General features: G+C 36.6%; 1 protein-coding gene across 1 annotated transcript in view; it reads right to left on the minus strand.

Annotated features, from left to right (window-relative positions):
- The window catches only part of ANO3 (anoctamin 3), a 361962-nt gene extending 343447 nt beyond the window's left edge, over window positions 1-18515 (minus strand). Inside the window, exon 1 of the mRNA XM_060176666.1 lies at window positions 18347-18515. Coding sequence (XP_060032649.1) covers window positions 18347-18392 — 46 coding nt within the window. The 5' untranslated portion in view covers window positions 18393-18515. The remainder of the gene's footprint in view (window positions 1-18346) is intronic.
- Between the last annotated feature and the right edge of the window lie 5268 nt (window positions 18516-23783).

Below are 23783 nucleotides of genomic sequence, written 5' to 3' on the forward strand. Positions count from 1 at the left end.
TAGAGTTTGCAGTGAGTACCTCCCTAACACTTCCTCTCCACTATTCCAAGCTTTGGGCCCATGATTGCTCAACAATTTGTTTGGCCTCGTATGTTAACTCTCTTTTCAATCACCAGGTTCCAGATGCCACCAGGATGCTGGCCAGGCTTCCCTGGATTGAAGACCCCACCAATGTGTCCTGGAGCTCAGCTTCCCTAGAGACACACCCTACTAGGGAAAGAGAGAGGCAGACTGGGAGTATGGACCAACTAGTCAACGCCCATGTTCAGCGGGGAAGCAATTACAGAAGCCAGACCTTCTACCTTCTGCAACCCTCAATGACCCTGGGTCCATGCTCCCAGAGGGATAGAGAATGGGAAAGCTATCAGGGGAGGGGGGGGGTTATGGAGATTGGGTGGTGGGAATTGTGTGGAGTTGTACCCCTCCTACCTTATGGTTTTGTTAATTAATCCTTTCTTAAATTAAAAAAAAAGAATATTATATTGCTTCTCTGTCTAAAAGGGAAAAGCTAAGATCAAGTGTAAAATAGAATGCAGCAATACCCCATCCCCTCTCACTATTAAAATACACATTTTACAAAAAAAAATAATTGAATTTTTTAATGCTTCTTTGCATAAAAAAGGAAAAATATAACTGAAAAAAATATTCATAAGATTTAAAATAAGGGAGTTGGGCGCTAGTGCAACAGCTTAAGCACACATGGCACAAAGCTCAAGGACCGTTGGAAGGATCCTGGTTAGAACTCCCTGCTCCCCACCTGCAGGAGAATCGCTTCACAAGTGGTGAAGTAAGTCTGCAGGTATCTATCTTTCTCTCCTCCTCTCTGTCTTACCGTCCTCTCTCCATTTCTCCCTGTCCTTTCTAACATCGACTACATCAATAAAAACAATACTAACTACAGCATGGGCACCAAAAGGGAATAAATAAATATTTTTAAAATCTTTTTAAAAAAAGGATTTAAAATGAATTTAACTTAAATCACTGTATGGACAGACACTTGTTACTCTGGAAGAACTATATGAACTGACACCTTAGGTGTTTTCAGTGCTTAGATATAAATCATTTTGTTTAAATCAAGACCAGACATTATATTGCTTCTTCATAAAACATTTTCAGATAGAGTATATGTGGAAAGTAAATCTTTCTGTGTACTGTGTTGTAGAGTCCTCAATTCACTTCTGTCCCCATGGTGAAAACTAGTCAACATGTCTTCTTTCAGATCTCCAGCTACAATATGGTCTGTCTTTCTGAATCCCTTATGGTTAAGATGGAACAGTTCTTTGTTTCTATTTGTACTTGTGATATTGTTGGGACATAATATAATTAGCATACAGCTGACATCAGCCTTATAAGTACAGACTTATACAAGCCCACAAGGGATTGTGGATTTATAGCAAGTTATTTAAGATAGTATCTGCTAGAAGTCACTCTGTTCCTCCATGCTTTGGGTTCCTGCACATTCTGCAGGCCTTGCAAGTTTTCCTCCTCAGTACTAATGATGCTACTTCCCCTGAGACCCAAACATGTGTTGCCAAATGCCGGTAAATAGTTTATAGACTCACCTGCCTCCATGACTAGATGATCTTTGTCACTTTGCTTAGATAATCTGCAGTGTAATAAACCTCCCATTTGTTTAAACCCCAGACCAAGACCTGTGAAGTTTTTATTTTTTAATTACACTATGGTATGAAGGTGCTAAAGACAAAAGGAAGGGGTTGGGTAATATCTCACCCTATAGAGCTCAACTTAACCTTTGTAATGATCTGAGTTCAAGCCCTAGGTTTACAACTGCAAGAGTGATGCAACACTAGTAGTGGAATAATGGTACAGGTGTCTGTCTGCCTCTCACCCTCTATAAAAATAGATAGGGGCAGAGTCAAGATGGTGGCTTGAAGGCAGCAACAAACAAATTCTCCAAAAATACTAATTCAAATACTTGGAATTCCAAGAGGGAGCAGGATTTCCAGGCATGTAGGAGATACACTGTAGAGGAGGGGACAAAGATGAACCACAATGGAATATTAAAACTCACCTATAAACCAGAAAAAAAGGAACTGAGAAGGACAAAGGAAAAGAAAACCCCAGTATTCCAACACCCCCCCCCCCCGCCCAATACACACACACCAATCACTGAGGCCACCTATGGTCTCTTTGTGGAAATAGGGCAGAGATAAAGATGTTCCCCTACGGAGTTAAAATCATTAAGCAGGATTCCAAAACTGAGTCCGGAAGTATCTAAAACTGCCTCACTGAATTTCAGCTACAGACAATACTGAGCCACAGTTTGGGTGAGGTGGGATATTTGTTCCCTTAACTTGACTTGACTTACAGGTTGTCTGTTAGTTTCTTATTAGTTTCTTGTTGGCTGCAGTTTCTTTGTGATTTCACTTGTAGGAGGAGCTTGTGTTGTGTTTTTGTAGTTCCCTCCCACCTTTCTCTTTCTCTCTCTCTCTCTCTCTTTCTTTCTTCCTTTCTGGTTTGATCAATCTTTCCTTTTACTTTTGTTGTAGTCATTGTATTGAGTGGTGGTTGATTTGGTTCTCTTTTGTGAAAGGTTTTTGGTTTGGTTTTGTTGTTTTGTTTTAGGTTTGTTTTTTGGTTTGTGTTTGTGTTTTTGTTTTTCCCCTTTTCTTTCTTCCCCTCTCTGGTTTGATCAATCTTTGCCTTTGATGTTGTGTATGTGGTTTAATTTTCTGTGGATTTTTTATTATTTCATTCATATGTGAGAGGACCCCAAAGACAACTTTTATTCATACTCCCAGTGGAGAATTGATAGAAGGAAGAGGATATGAGGACGCTGAATTCCAGCTCCAACAGGTCCCAGAGATAGACAGAGAAGGAGGAAAAGGGAAGAGATGTTTAGATATAGTAATAGGGTTATACATGACTTATAGGGGAAGAGAGGATTGGACCGGAAAGAAAAAGGGGGCAATTATATACAAATGTAGACAGATAGTTAAAGAGATGAAAGTTAACCCACATTTGCCACCTTGGGAGAATGGCAGTGATTTGCAATGGAAAGATTTGGGATTCAGAACTCTGGTGGTGGGAACTGTGTGGAATTATACCCCTGTTGACATGTAATTTTATAAATAAATATTGAATCACCAATAAAAACTTTAAAAAAGAATAATGTTAAATATATTTATATAGGGTACCATATATATAAATTTTGATCAGTTATACTAATAGTGATTTTTTTAGATCATTACAAATACATTTTGCAAAACAGAAATTTCTATGAACTGTGTATATACACTAAAGTACCTACTAGTTATGGTTTAATTTTTAGAGTAATATTGTTTAAATAGGTATAGTTGCCTCTGAGTGGGTGATTTCTTCACATCTGGTGAAGAAATATGACTCACTGCAAGCTGCTCAATGTGATGCATACCACCAACTCACTCATCTTAGAGCAATGTGTGGGAAACAGCATAATTCAAAATCTTAGTGGCTCTAAGAAGGCAGAATATTGAAAGACAACATTTTTTCTTGGGAAATCTGAATTTCAGTTTCATCTCTAATTCTGGTCTACTTTCAGTGACTGACATCTTAAATATATTTCGTTTCATATTATAATAGATACAAAATAAGATGAAAAGAAATGTCGATATAATTTTAGTCCTAATAGAATAAAGTGACTATTACTTTCCTCTTTCCATTCTCTTATTCTATGTAAAATATTACTTTATTATTTCCTGAACATACTAAGTCATAAATAATAAAAAATCACCTGTAAATTTGGAAATTAAATAGATAAGTAGATTATATTTGGTTATTCGAATTAAAACAGATATATATATATGACTATATAATTAATCAAAATAAGTCTAACTATAGAACTGCAAAAAAGATTTTTTTACCTGACCTATGTTTTTATTTATGTCTCAAATATAAATTGTACTGAAACATTTAGCAGATTTTAAAGTCAGAAAAAGTTGTAAAAACTGGGAAGGTAAGTTTATGTCATACCCGGATGCTTCCTCCTGTCCTTGCACTTTGCGCCGCCTATAACTTTGCGCTACCGCCAAACTCCTGCATCATTTAAATCTAGGCTGCTTAGAACTGATAAGACATCTAAGTCATTTTTCTTTATTTTTAGTCTGTTAATATTTTCACACTGTACTCAAGGTAATTTCAGACAAAATAAGAAATACTACAGAACAAACCTTTAAGGTTTATGTGCTGTGGTCTCACAGCAATTCTGGAAACTCAGTGGCAAGGGGCTAGGCTGGGGATGCCTTCTGGTGGAAGAAGATAATTACTGGAGGGGGAGATGTGCTAACCATCCATTTTGAGGAGATGTGGAACCTCATTACTATGGCAACAAATGTGTAGTAAATGTTATGTAAATAAACACTAAAAGCTCTATGCTAATTTGGGAACAAAACCTAACTGCTCTGATTTTGAGTAAGGATAGTAAGATATTAATATTCTGTAAGAACATTGAGTAAGGATAGTAAGATATAAATGTTCTGTAAGAACTTTACCATGTTCAGAAGCCACTGCATTCCTGCAGGAGAAGCTATTCATATGAGATTGCTAATCATGATGACATTTTTATTTGTCAAATTGCTAAATCCTAATTATGTGGCCTTCAAAATTTGTTTAACTTTTCTGTCTTTCAATTGCCTCATCCATGAAATTAATGGAATTATAGCTTTATAGAGATTAAGAAGGTTCCTACAAGCAGATACATTAAATGGTTGTCTGACAAGAATAAGCTCTTAATAATAGCACTTATTATTCTATTTCCATAAGCAAGGAAATTAAAGCCCACTGAAATTAGCTTGTCCATTCATGAACATTCATGTCAAATCTTGGTATACAAAAAAAATGTGACTCCATATTTCTGTTTTTTATTTCACATACTGTCACTTCTGCAGTGACTTTGGGTTGTGACAGTACAAACATCTTCTCTACATATAAATAAAGAACTTCAAATTTCTGCTATATGTTTTATACCTTTGAAAATAATCCATCCAGAAATATTTCACTATTAGAAAGTGTTCACCAAAGCCCCTCCTTGAAAAAAAAAAGTTGTACATAAAAGAAATTAAACACACATTTCTAGAGAAATTATAAAGAATTGGCATCATTGGCGTATTTACAAGGGTAATGATAGAAGACTGAAGACTTTGTATAACTCATATATTGAATTGTCTAATAAATGAGACAAGATAACAACTCCCATTTGTGATTTTCATCAAACCTTAGTAAGGAAGAACAAGAGTTAAATTAGAGACATGCTAGACTTTTCTTTTTCAAAGTACTATTACCATACATACAGACATTTAGAATCTGTATAATTTGTCTTTACTCATAACTGAAAGTATCTGTAGCAACTTACTATAATCTGTTCAAATATGCTTTTTCATTAAATACTTATTTATCTCTGTTTTTTATTATTATTATCATTATTATACTGAGAAACAGACACATTTCTCAGATAGACTCCATTATAAGAATCACATGGGATGCAAGTTAGTAAAGAACTCAGACTTCTAGTTTCCTCCCCTCAATATAATATTCTTTAAATCTAAGGGAGCTGAAGAATTTGCATTTTAATAAGAATTCTTAATATTTTATTTAGATCTTAAAATTTGGGAAATACAGTAGTTGAAAGCTCTGAGCTGAGGAAGATAGAATAAACTGGTGAAGCAAGATACTAATGGGTGATAGAAAAAAATGTATAATTTAGATTTTGTGAATGTTTCTGAAAATTAGCAACTCTCTCCACTGAATTATTAATAGTACTCCAAAGTCAAAGATAAAACTATTTTTAGGAGATGTCTTTTGTTCAGCCTAGTAACTTTTGAGAAAAATAGTGATAAAAAAATGAACCATAATGAATACAGTGCATTTGCAAATGTATTTACCCTTTCCTTCATAGTCAGTTGTGTCTCACTCATAATGAGGTTGTGATGCAAGTCCAAAACTTTCATGTTTTGGTGGACCTGGGTCCTGCAGTGGGACCAAGCACTATACATATCTATTGGATTGAAACTATACAAAATTTAAATTAATTGCTATTTTGTAAAGCAATTTTAAAAGAATGGAAATAACTGAAGGGAAAACCAGATGATTGTACTGATTCACTGCCAGTTTTAGAATATAATTTCACACTTCTGTAATCTCTGATGAACTGTAGAATCAGAAAGGAACATGATAATCATTATGTTTAAATTTTCTGTTTTGTACACAAGGTGGCTAAGTCCACAGAAAGTACAATGAAGTGATCCATGCTTGGTCTAGGATATAAAAGAAAATTCCAGATTAAATTTTTGTAGACAAGAAGGAAAGGAAAGGATACACATTTCCAATAGTGACAGAAGTCAGATTGAAGTCAAGTGGCTCTGCAGGTCTTTATTTATTTATTTATAAAAAGTTACACTTTTAAAAAAAAGAATGTAGAGGGGATTTAGGCGGTGGTGCAGCAGGTTAAGCGCACATGATACAAAGCTCAAGGGCCAGTGTAAGGATCCCGGTTTGAGCCTGGCTCCCCACCTGTAAGGGAGTCACTTCACAAGCAGTGAAGCAGGTCTGCAGGTGTCTGTCTTTCTCTCCCCCTCTCTATCTTCCCCTCCTCTCTCCATTTCTGTCTGTCCTATCCAACAACAACGACATCAATAACCACAGCAATGTTAAACAACAAGGGCAACAAAAGGGAAAATAAATAAATATTTTTTAAAATTTTTTTAAAGAATGTAGAATACTAAGAGAGGTAAATTTTAGTGTCAAGGAAGGTTTTGTTTAGGTTCTAACTTTACCAGTCATTGAATTAACTTGACAGTGCATATAATTTAATATGACCCAGTATCTCCTCACTTTTTGAAATTAGAAAAATAACATCTAATTACAAAAGTTTCAATGAGGGCAAAATCATTCAGGTTGCTTTTAAGCATTGGCACAGAGAGCACTAGTTGAACTTATACAATATTAATTTGTTTTTGTTGCTGTTATTAATACTTGTTATTCATTATAGTTCAGAGAAGTAGCAGTTCTCATCCAAAATTTTTGGATAAAGAGAATATAACTTAGAAAATTTAAATGCTTAATGTTACAGAGGTAGCGACAGGATTTATGTACAAGTATCTTTGAGTTAAAGTTCTTTTCATCAGATAGTGAAAATTTACACTAATATTTACATTGATTTATAAATATAAAAATTTATTTTCTAATTAAACTATACATTAATATGTAAAGCTTACTGTTTTGTAAATTATAAAATACTAAAATAATATGAGAAAATTGTATTCTTCTGTATTTTCTTATGTATTCTGACCTCTTTTGACATCTGTTTTTATGTAATCATGAGTCCTTCGATTTTTTTTCCCCCAGTGACAACCATGTATGAAGTACAGTGGCGAATTCTCAGTACAGATGTAAACTTTAGTTTTCCAGAGCCCTTAATATATGTGGTACTTTGGAGAGTCGGGTGGTAGCACAGTGGGTTAAGTGCATGTGGCATGAAGCGCAAGGACTGGTGTAAGGGTCCTGGTTCAAGTCTCTGGCTCCCCACCTGCAGGGGAGTCACTTCACAAGCAGTGAAGCAGGTCTGCAGGTGTCTTATCTTTCTCTCCTCCTCTCTGTATTCCCCTCCTCTCTCTATTTATCTCTGTCCTACCTAACAACAATAACATAAATAATAACAATAACTATAACAATATAACAACGAGGGCAATAAAAGGGAGTAAATAAATAAATAAATAAATAAATATAAAACGTGATACTTTGTTGGTTGGGGTTTAGCATAATGGTTATGCAAAGAGACTTTCATGCCTGAGGCTCTCAAGTCCCAGGTTCAGTCCCCTATACCACCATAAGCCAGAGCTGAGCAGTGCTCTGGTTAAAAAATAAAAACTTACAAAAAAAAAAAGTGATACTTTGGATAACTGAACTTTTAGATTGCTTTGAAATAGCCATGTTTAACATTATAATTAATGTAAAAAATCTTTTAAATTTATACTCATTAAGAGAAGATATGTGTACTATTTTTGTTAATAGCAATATCTTAGATGTCATTATTTTCAGTTGAGCATGTGTCTCAGTAGTAGAGCATAGGACCTGGATGCATATTTTCTCAAGTTTAGTTTCCAGCACTGAGTATGTCAGAGTGATGCTTTAGTTCTATGTGTTTCTCTCACAAATAAATATATCTTGTTTTTGTTTTGTTTTTTTTAATTACCACTAAGGCTATTGCTGGTGCTTAGTGCCAGCACTATGAATCCACTACTCCAGGTGACAGTTTTTTCTTTCTTTTTCTGTCCATTTTATTTTATAGGGTAGACAAAAATTGAGAGGGAAGAGGGAGACAGGGAGGGGAAGGAAAAGATAGACACTTGCAGACATGCTTCACCACTTATGAGGCATCCTTCTGCAAGTGGAGAGCTAAGGCTTGAAAACAGGCCTTTGTGCATGGTGATGTGTGTGCTCAACCTGGTTGCCATTTGCTAGCACCATAAATATATCTTTTAAACACATCACTGTCCATATTTTAATGGAATTCAGCAATTTCTCTGAAATATTTTTGCTATGTGTGTTGCTTAAAAATATGAGTACAAACATGATTTTTTTGGGGGGGGTACTGAAAACCTGGGAATTCTTCTCACTTTAGACCTTATTTTATTGGGACAGTACCATTAGAGAAATAGATTTTTATGTATCTGGGAAATTTTCTGTGGAAGGAAAGAACTAGAAGGATAAAAATTAAGGACAAAGCAGAAGTTCTCAGAGTTTCTAAATTAAATTAGACAGTCCATCCTCTCCACTGATCTACGTTATTATTTCATACTTGTCAAACAAAGTGTAATTTTCTATTCTAAAATATCTCCACAAAGCTTTTTCCCATGTAACTGAAAATTATTTTGTTACGTGACAATGACTTTTCTCCTCTGCTGCAAGTAAAAAACTGCCAGTGTATCGGGAATCGGGCGGTAGCGCAGTGGGTTAAGCACACATGGCGCGAAGATCAAGGACCAGCATAACTATCCCAGTTCGATCCCCTGGCTCCCCATCTGCAGGGGCGTCGCTTCACAGGCGGTGAAGCAAGTCTGCAGGTGTGTTTCTTTCTCTCCCCCTCCCGTCTTCCCCTCCTCTCTCTATTTCTCTATCTTATCTGACAATGATGACATCAATAACAACAATAATAACTACAGCAACAATAAAAAAACAAGGGTAACAAAAGGGAAAATAAATATAAAAAAATTAAAAAGAAAAAAAAACCTGCCAGTGTATCAAGTATAGCTAATATACATTTATCTCAATATATTGGTTCCATTTTTGTTGTTGTATGCTTAACCACCATTAATTTTGTAGAAAGGTTCTAGATCATAAGGATTCTAATGGGAAGGAAATATGACTTATATAGAGAATTTCAGAGATTCTCAAATTAGATATTTTCCCCAAAACTGTCCCACATAGGTATCATGATGTAGGAAGAAAACACAAAGCAGAATGATGTTAAAAGATTGAACTGCTGAGCACCTGTGGTAGTGAATTACTTTGAATGAAGGAAAATTAAATCATTTCAGAGCTGCAAATCCCCATATAAATGAAAACAAAAAAGCAGTCTTATTATTAAACCATCTGTTTGAGTAAGAACTGTATAATTCTGTGGAAATATTAGAAGTACCCTATTCATGTTTAACCAAGTGTCCCTTACTATAATAATGAATCACATAATAGCTTTAGCTAATTTTATTATGCCCAAGTCTTCTAGAACAGGCTGTGTTTGATATGACCTATGGTTTCCTTCAAAGTCCTGCTAACTATATTGGTAAATAACAGCAACCAGGATCCAGTACTAACATTGTCTTCTTCTCACCCACTCTTGTGTGACACATGAGCCCATCCTACATCAAATGAAACAAACTGAGATGGGAAGCACTGTTAGATTTTCACCAGAAATCACTGCTGATTTGTCATCTAATGTGTTCCTTCAATATGTGCCAAGGCAAAGACAAACATACACTCTCATCTGTAAGTATAATGCACTCCAGAATACCCAGAGAACTTCAGAAAAAAACTGCATATCCCAGCCTCAGAATTATGAACACAAGTGAGAATGTAAGTAAAGATTTAAAAATTCAAAAACATTTGTAAATGTATTCTTCAGAAAAGTGATTTAAATAGCACCAAGAAAAAACAAAATGCCAATATCGCCACAGAAAATATAGTTACCTATAACTTATATAAAGGTTGTTTTTAGCAAATCTCAAAGACTTCCTATCAATCCAAAGTTCTCTGAAAAATAGTCTCTAAAAAGGAAGTAGTAGCTTCAGGAATTAAATTCTTCTTTACAGTAGCATCACTAAGAACAATATCTGTCATTACAGCAAGAACTTATTAAATAAAGAGTGAATGGGGGGAAATGAAGATAATATTTTTGTGTTTGGATTTTTTAATGTTTTCTTTTTTTAATCTTTTTAATTATATTTATTAATTTATTGGTTAGAGATAACCAGGAACCAAGAGGCAAGGAATTGAGAGAGAGAAAGGGAAAGAAAGAAAGACACCTGGCAGCCCTGCTTCACCACTTGCTAAGCTTTCCCCCTGAAGGTGAGGAGTGGGGGTTCCAAACTAGGGCCTTGCCCATTGCAACATGTGCACTCTACCTGGTGCACCACCAACCAGCCCCCCTGTGTTTGGATTTTCAAATTATGAAAAACTGAATAAATGAACTGATTCTGTGGTAGTACTTTTGGAAGTTTTTCTTAGTAATAGGCATATGAGTTGGGTAACTTGTGATTGTAAATCAAGACCACTAGAGTTAACTACATTTAGAGTGCTGGGTTAAGCATACAAGGTGAAAAGCAAGGACCAGTCTAAGGATCCTGGTTGAAGCCCCTAGTTCCCCTAGTAGGGAGTTGCTTCACAAGTGGTGAAGCAGGTCAGCAGATGTTTATCATTTTCTCTCACTCTCTACCTCCTCCTCCTTTTTCAATTTCTCTCTGGCCTATATATATATATATATATATCCCACCAGGAGCAGTGGATTCATAGTGTGGGCACTGAGCTCCAGAGGTAACCCTAGAGGCAAAAAAAAAAAAAAAAAAAAAAAAAAACCACCACTATAGGTGAAATAATGTTCAGTTCTTCTCAAGACAAATTAAAAAGTGATAGAACTGGATGTCGGGTGGTGGCACAGTGGGTTAAGCGCAAGGACCCGCAAAAGGATCCCGGTTAGAGCCCCTGGCTCCCCACCTACAGGGGAATTGCTTCACAGGTGGTGAAGCAGGTCTGCAGGTGTCTATCTTTCTCTCCCCCTCTCTGTCTTCCCCTCCTCTCTCCATTTCTCTCTGTCCTATCTAACAAAGACAACATCAATAACAACAACAATAATAATTATAACAATAATGAAAAACAAGAGCAACAGAGAAAATTTAAAAAAAACAAAAAAGTTATAGAACTGTGTGAAGCAAAAGAAAAATAAGAACTCAAAACAAAAATTATAAAGAAGCCAATGAATGTTTTAACTTCTAAAGAATCAAAATAAGAAGGATGAGCCTGGGAGAAATGTTAAGTTATATTTACTATTAGCTAAATTTTAAGTTAATTATGTGTAAACTACTAATACAATGCAGCTTTGTAAGATATATGTATATCTTATCATATATATATATATATATATATATATATATATATATCTTACCTCATGGAAGTGATAACTGAGGTTATAAGACAAAAAAATCATGTAAGGCAGGATTAAAGCACAGGACCAAAAAACTGAAGTCTCGAGGCTAAATTAATGGATAAATTTGGTTGTACATGTAGTACTTCTACAGAAAACTTTTCTAGCATATTTACTATTTGTTAAAGAGGACTGAAAACTGAAGGAATCAAAATCAGGTATTGAATACTACCATACTGTATATGACATATATATATATATATATATATATATATATATATATATGTAAATACATATGAAAACCTACTTGTCTACTGTAGAGTTTAAATAGTATGTTTGTTTTTCAAGTGAGAGCCAAATTTTAAAGATTTACGACAAAGACTTTTCTGGATAGCTAAATCAATAAATGCCATTCACCACATCAATAAAAAGAAGACCAAAGACCACATGATTGCCAAGACAGATGGAGAGAAAGCTTTTGACAAAATACAAAATGCTTTTCATGCTCAAAACACTACAAAAATTGGAATAGATGGAAATTACTCAAGATAGGGTAGTCCATATAGAACAAGCTCACAGTCAACATCATACTCAACAGACAAAAGTCGAAAGCATTCTCGCTCAAATCGGGGACTAGAGAGGGCTGTCCATAATCACCATTACTCTTCAACATAGTATTGGAAGTTCTTTCATAGCAACCAGACAAGAGAAAGGAATCAAAGGAATACATGCTGGAAGGGAAGAAGTCAAACTGTCACTATTTGCAGATGATATGATAGTATACATAGAAAAACCTAAAGAATCCAGCAGAAAGCTACCAAAATCAGAGGCATTTCTTTATGCAAACACTAAATCTGAAGAGGAGATCAAGAATTCATTCCCATTCACAGTTGCAACAAAAATTTAAAAATATATATCTAGGAATAAACCTGACCTAAGAAGTGAAAGACTTCTATACTGAAAACTATGAGTAACTATTTAAAGAAATAAAAAATGATACCAAGAAATGGAAAGACATCACATTCCCATGGCTGGAAGAATTAATATTATAAAAATGAATATCCTCCCCAGATCCATATTCAGATTTAATGGGATACCCATCTAAGTCCCACCAAAGCTTCTTTAAAAGAATAAAGAAAAATCACAATCATTTATCTGGAACCAGAAAACACCTAGAATCACCAAAACTATGTTGAGGAAAAGAAACAGAAATGGAGGCATCACACTCCCAGATCTCAAACTATATTATAAGGCCATCATAATCAAAACATCCTGGTACTGGACAAAAATAGGTACACACACACATGGGACTTGGGCAGTAGCACAGCAGGTTAAGTGCACATGGCACAAAGCTCAAGAACTGGCATAAGGATCCTGGTTCAAGCACCCGGCTACCCGCATGCAGGGGAGTCGCTTCACAGAGAGTGAAGCAAGTCTGCGGGTGTCTATCTTTCTCTCTCCTTCTCTGTCTTCCCTTCCTCTCTCCATTTCTCTCTGTCCTATTCAGCAAGGACAACATCAATAACAATAATAACTACAACAATAAAACAAGGGCAACAAAAGAAAATAAATAAATATTTTTTAAAAAATAGGTACACAGACCAGTGGAACAGATTTGAAATCCCAGAGCTGAACCCCACACCTACGGATATCTAATCTTTGATAAGGGGGCCCAAAGTATTAAGTGGAGGAAGGGGGCTCTATTCAACAAATGGTTCTGGGAAAAGTAGGTTGAAACTTGCAGAAGAATGAAACTGAACCACTTTATGTCAACAGAAACAAAAGTCAACTCCAAATGGATGAAGGACCTGGATGTTAGACCAGTAACTATTAAATTCTTAGAGGAAAACATTGGTGAAACACTTTCCCAATAAAACCTCAGGGACATCTTCGACGATACAAACCCAACTACAGTGAAGACTAAAACAAAGACAAACCTATGGGACTTCATCAAATTGAAAAGCTTCTGCACAGCCAAAGAAACCATCATCCAAACAAAGAGACCCCTCACAGAATGAGAGAATATTTTCACATGTCATTCATCAAACTAGATACTAATAACCAAATTATAAAGAGCTCACCAAACTTAGCAACAGAAAAGCAAATTACTCCATCCAAACATGGGAAGAGGATATGAACAGAATATTCACTATAGAAGAGTTACAAAAGGCTAACAAACAGATGAAAATTTGCTCCAGGTCACTGATTGTCAGAAAAATGCAAATAAAGAAAACATTTAGATACCACCTGTGAGAATGTCATACATTAAAAATGACAGCAGCAACAAATGCTGGGGAGGTTATGGGGACAAAGGAAACCTCTGCATTGCTGGTGGAGATTTAAATTGACCCAACCCCTGTGGAGAGCAGTCTAGAGAACCCTCACTAGGCTAGAAATGGACCTTCCATATGACCAAGAAATTCCTCTTCTAGGGATATATCCTAAGGACTCCATAACACACAACCAAAAACATATGTGTACACCTATGTTCATTGCAGCACAATTCATAATAGCTAACACCTTCAAGCAGACCAGGTGCCCAACAACAAATTAATGGCTGAGAAAGTTGTGGTATATTTACACCATGGAATACTACACAGCAACCTTCTCTGACCCATCTTGGATGGAGCTAATAGGAATTATGTTAAGTGAGCTAAGTCAGACAGACAAAGATGAGGATGGGATGATCCCATTCATAAACAAACGTTGAGAAAGAAGAACAAACAGAAAGCAAAACTCAAAGTGATCTGACCGAGTTTGAAGTATTGCACCACAGTAAAAATCTCTGGGTGGAGGGAGATAGTAGATGTTCAGCTTCACTGGGGTGGAGGGAAGAAGGGGAGACACAAACCTTTGATGGTGGGAATGGTGTTGATGTATACTCCTATTAACTTGTAGTCTCATTAATCACTATTTAATTAATATAAGGGGAAAAACAGATTAAATGTCTCAAACCTTAATGCTGAGTATATGTTCCTTCAATCTAAGCACTTAAGACTTCAAACGTGTAATCAGACTGAATGTTAACAGTGGTCTCAAATTGGGTCCTGAAATTGTGGTAGCTTGGAACGTTCCTACTCATGACCACAAAATGTGAGCTAATGCCTACAGGGATGTAGAGGTTACATAGGTTCCTAAACTGAATATGGGCCCCGGATCAAATAAATAGTTTTCAGTCAACAATATTTATATACTTTTCCCATATTTGGGATCCAGCTTTCTAGCTCTTTTACAGCATCACATCATCTCCCCAGAGAACAACATAGTTCCACCTGCATATCAGAAGTCAGACTCAGGAAAAAACTAATATGGTCAGGGGTCCTTTAGAATATAATTAAAATAGGCCTACTAGCTATCTTCAATATGGAGACGCCAAATCTTCTTCTACAATATTACAACCTTTAGGTTCATGGTTAGTCAACAGTTGGTTTGGCTTTATATATAAACTCTTTTTTCAGCCACCAAGTTCCAGATGCTACTATGATGCCAACCGGATTTCCCTGGGCAGATGACCCCACCAATATGTCCTGGAACCCTGCTTCCTCAGACCCCTACCCCACTAGGGAAAGAGAGAAACAGGCTGGGAGTATGGATCAACCTACCAACACTCATGTTCAGCAGTGAAGCAATTACAGAAGCCAGACCTTCCACCTTCTACACCCCATACTGACCCTGGGACCATATTCCCAGAGGGTTAAAGAACAGGAAATCTATGAGGGGAGGGGATGGGATACTGAGTTCTGGTGCTGGGAATTGTGTAGAGTTGTACTCCTCTTATCTATGGTTTTGTCAATGTTTCCTTTTTATAATTTTTTTTAAAAAAGGGGTTCCCTCTATATTTGGCTTGGGAAGTAATATTATTGTTCACATTGCCACTAGCTCTTCAGAAGAGAAGCTGAAAAAAAATTGCTATAGTGGTCTGGGTTGCAGTATTTCTGTTTTCAGGTGAATGTTAAATAGCAAAGCACCTCTAATTATTTTGCCTCTGTCTCATCGATTTAAAAAATCTGGAATATTATTTTGTTATTTTTCTATTATTATAGTTGCTAATCCTCATTGTAGTGTCTTTTTTTCAAATGCCCTTTCTGTTTTAAGAAGTGTTGGTCAAAGTTCAGGGCGCCAGTATGCCAAGCTAGCTTTGCAGTGGGAGACAGACAACCAGGGACACATGGCTGAGCAGAAAAACAGTATTTCTTTATTCACTAGCGAACTCTTCAAAAAACTAATCTAATCTAATCACAACCCCATTTTTTCCTGCATCCTTCTCCTCCAGCAGCAGCGTCAGGAAACAAGGAAGTACATAGGATAGGGGGCGGGGAGAAGCAAGAAGCGGGAAAAGGCAAGGACTAAACCAAAATCTCCCAGAGGCAGGGGGAGTGAGACCAAACCAATGTAACAGAATGACCATGTAAATAGACCACAACATCAAGCAATGTAACAGAAGGGATCCCAGAAGCAGAACTAGAAGCATACCAACAAAGAAGCATTTTAAAATATTTATTTATTTATTCCCTTTTTGTTGCCCTTGTTGTTTTATTATTGTTTTACTGATGTTATCGTTGTTGGATAGGACAGAGAGAAATGAAGACAGGAGGGGAAAACAGAGAGGGGAAGAGAAAGATAAACACCTCCAGATCTGCTTCACCGCTTGTGAATTGACTCCTCTGCAGGTTAAAAAGTTTTTTTTAACTAGAAGTACTTTAGCGCTGCTTCCTTCCTATGCCTCCTCCTCTCCACATTTTTATTCATTAATATACCCATTTGTGCTGAAACATAATTTAAAAACTTAAAAAAATAAATGTATCATATGAGCATTAATTTATTTGATATTTTTACCATATTTATTTATTTTAATCAGAGCACTGCTCAGCTCTCACTTATAGTGGTGCTGGAGATTGAACCTGGGACATTAGAGTCTCAAACATGAGGGCCTATTCACATAACCATAATGTTATCTACCCCACCCAATTTTTAAGAGGAATAATTTTTATCACTCACTTTGAAAAATGACAGTTGATCTTATAGCTGGAAAATATTTGATTTAAAAAACACAAAATATCCCCAGTCCCCACCTGCAGGGTGGCAAAGCAGTGCTATAGGTATCTGTCTCTCTCTCTATCACCCCCTTCGCTCTCAATTTCTGACTGTCTCTATCCAACAAATATTTGAGATAATAAATGTTTCTTTAACACACATATATATATATATATATATATATATATATATATTTGTTAAATATATATCTATACATAAAATGTTGAGTTAGGGTCATTTTAAGGTTTCATGTCCAAGAAATAAGTCACCCATCACCATGTACAGAAAGACATTAATTGTATAGAGTTTTTAGAAAAATCTTTATAATATTTTAAAGTCTGGGTGTGTTATAATACTTATTTTAAAAAGCACAACTTCTTACATATTTGAATTGCATTTAGAATATTTAGATTTGAAGTGCAATTGTATACTAACTACCCACTCTGTCACTCTCTCCCTAGTTCCAATTTTAACATTGTTGAGAGTCTAGAGAATGTGAACATGAACAGAGTGTAAAAATGTGGATCTCAGTACAATATTTTGCTTTGTTCAAAATCCCTATTCCTTAACTATCCATTCAGGTTTTGCCTAAAGAATTCAAATATTTGCACTGAAATAACCGTTAGAAAAATAAATATGAATGCCATGGAGGGGGGCAGAAAGACTAAAAAAGAATTTAATTGTATTGGAATGAACAAACTAGCATTACCAAATTCACACATTTTAATTGCCACATGGTCAAATTTGGTAATCCACTTAATGACCACAGCCATTAATTCAAGAAAATGACAATTTGCTGTTTAATACTTTAACAGATTTAAGAAAACTTGAAATAATGTCTCAAATAAACATGCTCTAAAAATTTCATACAAAATGAGTAACACACACCTTAAATGTAAAAAAATAAACAATTGAAAGTACAGTCAGAACTACGGTGGTTATCACTGGAGGTGGGGTGAGGGCACAGAACTTTGGTCATGGGGCTAGTGTAGAACTATATCCTTATTATCTTATAATTTTGTAAGTCACTATAAAATTGCTAGTAGACAAAAAAAGAAATACAGTTATCACTGTATCCGATGAGAAGCTTGAAGAAACTAAAATAGATTAGACAAAGTGCAACCTAAAAGCAAACACTTGAAACCCAGAATTAAACAAAAGACACAGGCAATGAACAATAAAGTTATTCAATGAAGTTTTAGAGCCCTTTCAACAGGCCAACGTCTGTAACTCAAAAAATCTGTTTGGTTTACCTTGTAAAAACATCTCAAATAGGAGATTCATTCTTAAAAGCTATCAGATCTATAGTCTAGAGCAAACGTAGTCCAATATTTTTGTTGTTAAATCTCTGTGTGTTTTCCGATTGACAAGATATCCCCTACTAAATTACTGGTTACTACAATGCATTGGGACAGTTTTAGGAGAGACATATTAGATCAAGTCCCTGAAATGACGAATTCAGCTTCTCCCAGGGGCCCTGTGGAGGCTGAGAAATCAGACTCATCTCTAATGCAGAGGAAAGAGTCATCTACAGAAAAGAACTTTTTTTTTTTAACTTCACATAGTCCCCCATCTCTGCATCAGTTAAGCCTGCAAAGAATTTTCCCACATAATTGCAAGGGCATGCAGATGGGGATGTGACACCCGCAGGGAGGGGAGGAGACCAGGATTCCAACTGACCTTTTTGCTGTTTAAAGGACTGAATTGAGCCTGAATGGTGAACCATTTTCACTCTGTGCGATCCAAGGTTAGGAATCTGTCCGAGAGGGAGGCAGAATAACAGTAGGCTGACTTTGTCTGAGGCTTCCAGGCTGTACTCAATTCCAGAGCCTACGCTAGTGCTCTGCAATCTGACAATTGCTCTAGCCAGCACTTAGCTCTCTAGGCTGTGTGCCTGCTGTTGTCTTGGCAACACCAGAAGGAGGTCCAGAGTCCAGCTCCCCTTAGTGGCTACTTGAAGAATAACCGGGAATTCCTGTGTGCATCCTGTGCCGCAGTGTGGGTGGGCGGGCATTTGTGCTAGATTTACTGGAGGATCTTTTCTTTGCTTACATATAAATAAATCCGAGAAAAGTCTTTAGGTTCTCTACTAATATTCAAATTCTGAGGCTATAATATTTGGACATAAAATTAATTTAACATAAGCATCCATTTCCTAAAAGTCAGTCTATTATACACTTAGTCTGTGGCACTTACAGAAGGACAATGCTGATTTCTGCTTGAGTAGATGCAGAGCTGTTTCTGTATTTTCCCAATAAATGTGACAATGAATATATGGTTAATCTACACTTATCCTATAGTGTGGTTTTATTAAATCATGTTCATTTACAGTACTGTGATGATCTCTAGTTCATAGTTGCTTCAGTTACTGAGAACTTGAGTCCTGCATTATAGTGACACTATTTTATCTGCCTAAGTAGTAGATGGCTAAAACTACCAAAGGGCATCAAATAATTTTCAAAACCCGGGAGTCGGGTGGTAGTGTAATGGGTTAAGCGCACATGGCACAAATCTCAAGGACCAGCTTAAGGATACCGGTTTGAGCCCCTGGCTCCCCACCAGCAGGGAAGATGCTTCACAAGTGGTGAAGTAGGTCTGCAGGTGTCTGTCTTTCTCGCCTCCTCTCTGTCTTCTCCTCCTCTCTCCATTTCTCTCTGTCCTATCCAACAGCGACAAAAACAACAATAATAACTACAACAATAAAAACAAGGGCAACAAAAAGGGAATAAATAAATAAATATTAAAAAATACGATAATTTCCAAACCCCCTATAAATTAGTCAGAATATTATTATTGTTAAAATAAGCCAATTCCCAGTACAACAAGGAATTCTCAAAATCACACACAAGCACACACACACACACACACACACACACACACACACAGCACACATGGAGGTAAAATAACTTTCAGAAGGTGAAACTACAGTGGTTAAAATAGAATTATGGGGCAGAGACAAGATGACAGCTTGAGGACATCTCCTCACTTTCTCTCTGCAAAGCAGCTGCTTAGAACCTGGAAATTCTGAGGGAGGGCAAACTTTTCAGGTCAGCTGTGGTATACTGAAAATTATGAGTTCTTATTCAAGGAAACAGACAAATGATACAAATAAATGGAAAAATATCCCATGCAAATGGGTTGGAAGAATTAATATAATCAAAATGAATATTCTACTCAGAGCCATATAAAATTAATGCAAATCAATCAAAATTGCAACAAGTTTCTTTACAAGATTAAAACAAAAATTACAAACATTTATCTGGAACCAGAAAACACCTAGAATTTCCAAAACAATCTTGAGGAAAAGAAACAGAAATGGAAGCACCACACTACCAAATCTAAGATTATATTATAAGGCCATGATAATCAAAACAGCCTGGTAGTGGTCAAAAATAGGTACACAGATCAGTGAAACAGAACTGAAAGCCCAGAAATAAGCCTCCACACCTATGGACATCTAATGCAAACTGATCAAAGACACAACAAGTTTCTTTAAGAGATTAAAACAAAAATTACAAACATTTATCTGGAACCTGAAAACACCTAGAATTTCCAAAACAATCTTGAGGAAAAGAAACAAAAATGGAAGCATCACACTCCCAGATCTAAAATTATATTATAAGGCCATGATATGAAAACAGCCTGGTATTGGACAAAAATAGGTACACAGAACTGAAAGCCCAGAAATAAGCCTACACACCTATGGTCATCTAATTCTTTTTTTATAAAGGGGCCCAAATTATTAAATAGAGGAAGGATTCTCTCTTTAATAGATGGTTCTGGGGAAAGTAGGTTGAAACTTGGAGAAGAATGAAACTGAACCACTGTATCTTACCAGAAAAAAAAAAAAAAAGTCAACTCTGAATGGATCAAGACCCTGGATGTTAGACCAGAACGTATCAAATACTTAGAGGAAAACATTGGTGGAACACTTTCCCAACAAAACCTCAAGAGTTTGATGATACAAACCCAACTGCAGCGAAGACTGGAACAAAGACAAACCTATGGGACTTCATCAAATTGAAAAGCTTCTGCACAGCCAAAAAAACCATCATCCAAACAAAGAGATCCCTCACTGAATAGGAGATCTTCACATGGCATCCATCAAACAAGAGACTAATAACCAAAATATACAAAGAGCTCACCAAACTTAGCAACAACAACAACAACAAAATCCCATCCAAACATGGGCAGAGGATATGAACAGAATACTCACTGCAGAAGAGTTCCAAAAGGCTAACAAACACATGAAAAATTGCTCCAGGTCACTGATTTTCAGACAAATACAGATAAAGACAACGTTGAGAGACCACTTATGAGAATGTCATACATCAAAAATGACAGCAGCAACAAATGCTGGATGTTGTTTTCGCCAGGCTGGCTTCACGGGCGGGTAACAGACGACCCGGGACTCATGGCTGGGTTGTACACAGTATCTCTTTATTTATGCAGGACACAGCACAATCTATACCAAGCTAAGCTAAACTAAAATCTACAAACAATCTTGTCCTTATAAATATACTAGCCCAGTAGGGTGGGAACAGGATGTGACGCAGAGAGGGTGGAGAGAAAAGTGACTGGTGAAAATTAGGGTATGACAAGGAGAGGGGTCGGAGCAGGCAAGAATTCTATCACTAAACCACCAATGCCCTGGAGGGAATGTGGTGCTTTATGTAAATGTAAAAGTGATTTAAATAGACCACTTTGAATGGGATCAAACCAATCCCTATATAGGCATACCAGTGCTTGGTTAAGTAGAAGCCAGGGGGAGCAACCCAACAGCTGGAGAGGTTGTGGTGAAAAAGGAACTCTCTGCACTGCAGAGACCCAACCCCTGTGGAGAGCAGTCTAGAGAACCCTCACTAGGCTAGAAATGGACCTTCCATATGATCCAGAAATTCCTCTCCTAGGGATATATCCTAAAGACTCCATAACACACAACCAAAAAGATATGTGTACATCTATATTCATAGCAGCATAATTCATAATAGCTAAAACCTGGAAGCAGACTAAGTGCTCAACAACAGATGAATGGCTAAGAAAATTGTGGTATACATATACCATGGAATACTACTATTAATAATAATAAATCCACCTTTCCTACTCATCTTTGTTGGAGATAGAAGGAATTATGCTAAGTGAGATAAGTCAGCAAGATGAAGATGGTTATGTGATGATACCACTCACAAACAGAAGTTGTGAAAGAAGAATAGAAGGGGATACTCAAAGCAGAATCAAACTAAGTTTGGAGTATTGCGCCAAAGAAAAAAATCTCTTGGTTTAGCGTAAGGGTAGATGTTTCAACTTCACTGTGGAGGTGGGGGGGAGGAGACAAGGGAAACAGGCAAAGGAATGGTGTTGATAGGGTAGAGGGTAGATAGCATAATGGCTATGCAAATAGACTCTCATGCCTGAGGCTCCAAAGTCCCAGGTTCAATCCCCTGCACCACCATAAGCCAGAGCTAAACAATGCTCTGGTAAAAAAAAAAAAAAAAAAAAAAAAACAAGGAATGGTGTTGATATACAATTCTATTAACTTATAGTTTCACAAGTGACTATTTAATTAATATATGAGGGGGAAATAAATTGAATGTCTCAAACTTTCTTATGCATAGACTTTAGTTCTGAGTATATGTTACACTTAAGACTTCAAATTGGTAATCTGATTAAAATCTCACAGTGGGATTAAGTTGTTAATATATCTCTAATAATGATTTGTTCTTTGAAATATTAAATCTAAAAGCTTAGACCAGGAAGAACAGAAGCAACTGGTAGCATCACCTTATAAGATACAACTATTTGTAAATAGCATTAAAGAACATAAATTATGGTGAGGTCTCATATGGTAAAGTGAATCCTAACAATGGGATTTTCAAAGTTAACCCAATTACCAAATGAATTGGTTATACAATAACTATCTATTGTCTGCTTAAGCCTTAAGACAGAAGAAACTTTCCCCACTCTCTATAAAACCCTTGTTTCTCCCATCCTGACACCTCTTGGGTGAGGCTAGCTTTCCTGCATGCTTCTCTCAATTCATACCTGTCGGGCTGACAGGTAACAGATGACCAGGGACTCATGGTTGAGCTGTACACAGTATCTCTTTATTCATGCAGGACGCAGCACAATCTATACCAAGCTAAGCTAAACTAACAACTACCAACTAACTAAAACGAACAATGTTGTCTTTATATATACTTCCCAAGTAGGGTGTGAACAGGATGTGACATAGAGAGGGTGGAGAGAAAAGTGACTGGTGGAAGATCAGGGTGTGACAAGGAGAGGGGGCAGAGCAAAAAGATATCATGAACCAGTGGGGATTAAACCAATGCCATGCAGTGGTTATGTAAACAGAATACAGTGGTTATGTAAATAGAATACAGTGGTTATATAAATAGAATGAAGTGGTTATGTAAATAGAATGAAGTGGTTATGTAAATAGAATAGTGTTAAGCAGGGGGGATTAAACCAAATGAAACAGAAGAGGTTTTAGAAGCATACCGACACATACCAATTGGTACTGCATCTGCTGATCTCAACTGAATCAGTACAACCTCGGCATGTTTCACTTCAGATTGTGTCCAGAGACATCAGACATGGAATGCCAACCTCTAGTTTCATTACTCTGGTGAGACCTTTCCTAGCTCATAGGACTCCTTAATTCCATTCTGGGTAGAGCACTTCCTAACAAAGCCTCAAAACCTAGATATAGACCAAGGCCCATGAGATAGGGCATATGTACACATGTATCCATAAATTAGAGCAAAATATATATAAAGCAAAAATGTATCATAGTGCACAGTGAGTGGACTTGGATGCATCAAGCAAGCAGAAAGACCTAAAAAAGACACCATAAAGTACCTAATGAAATAGTTTCTACTAAATACCCTCATCACCTACTTCCTATTTCACTTCCTTCGATCACTACAAGGTTAACCATATCAAAGTAAAGACAACAAAAACTGGATAAAGACAAGAGACCGACATACTTCAGTGATGGCTCTTTGATCACTACCAGGCCACTCCATCACCCAGGACCCTAATCAGGGAATCCTGGGATTCCCACATGACAATGATGGCCCTAGGCATCTAACAGATCCCTCTTTCCACTGTCACT

This window comes from Erinaceus europaeus, chromosome 17 (assembly GCF_950295315.1).
Source record: "Erinaceus europaeus chromosome 17, mEriEur2.1, whole genome shotgun sequence".
Taxonomy (NCBI): domain Eukaryota; kingdom Metazoa; phylum Chordata; class Mammalia; order Eulipotyphla; family Erinaceidae; genus Erinaceus; species Erinaceus europaeus.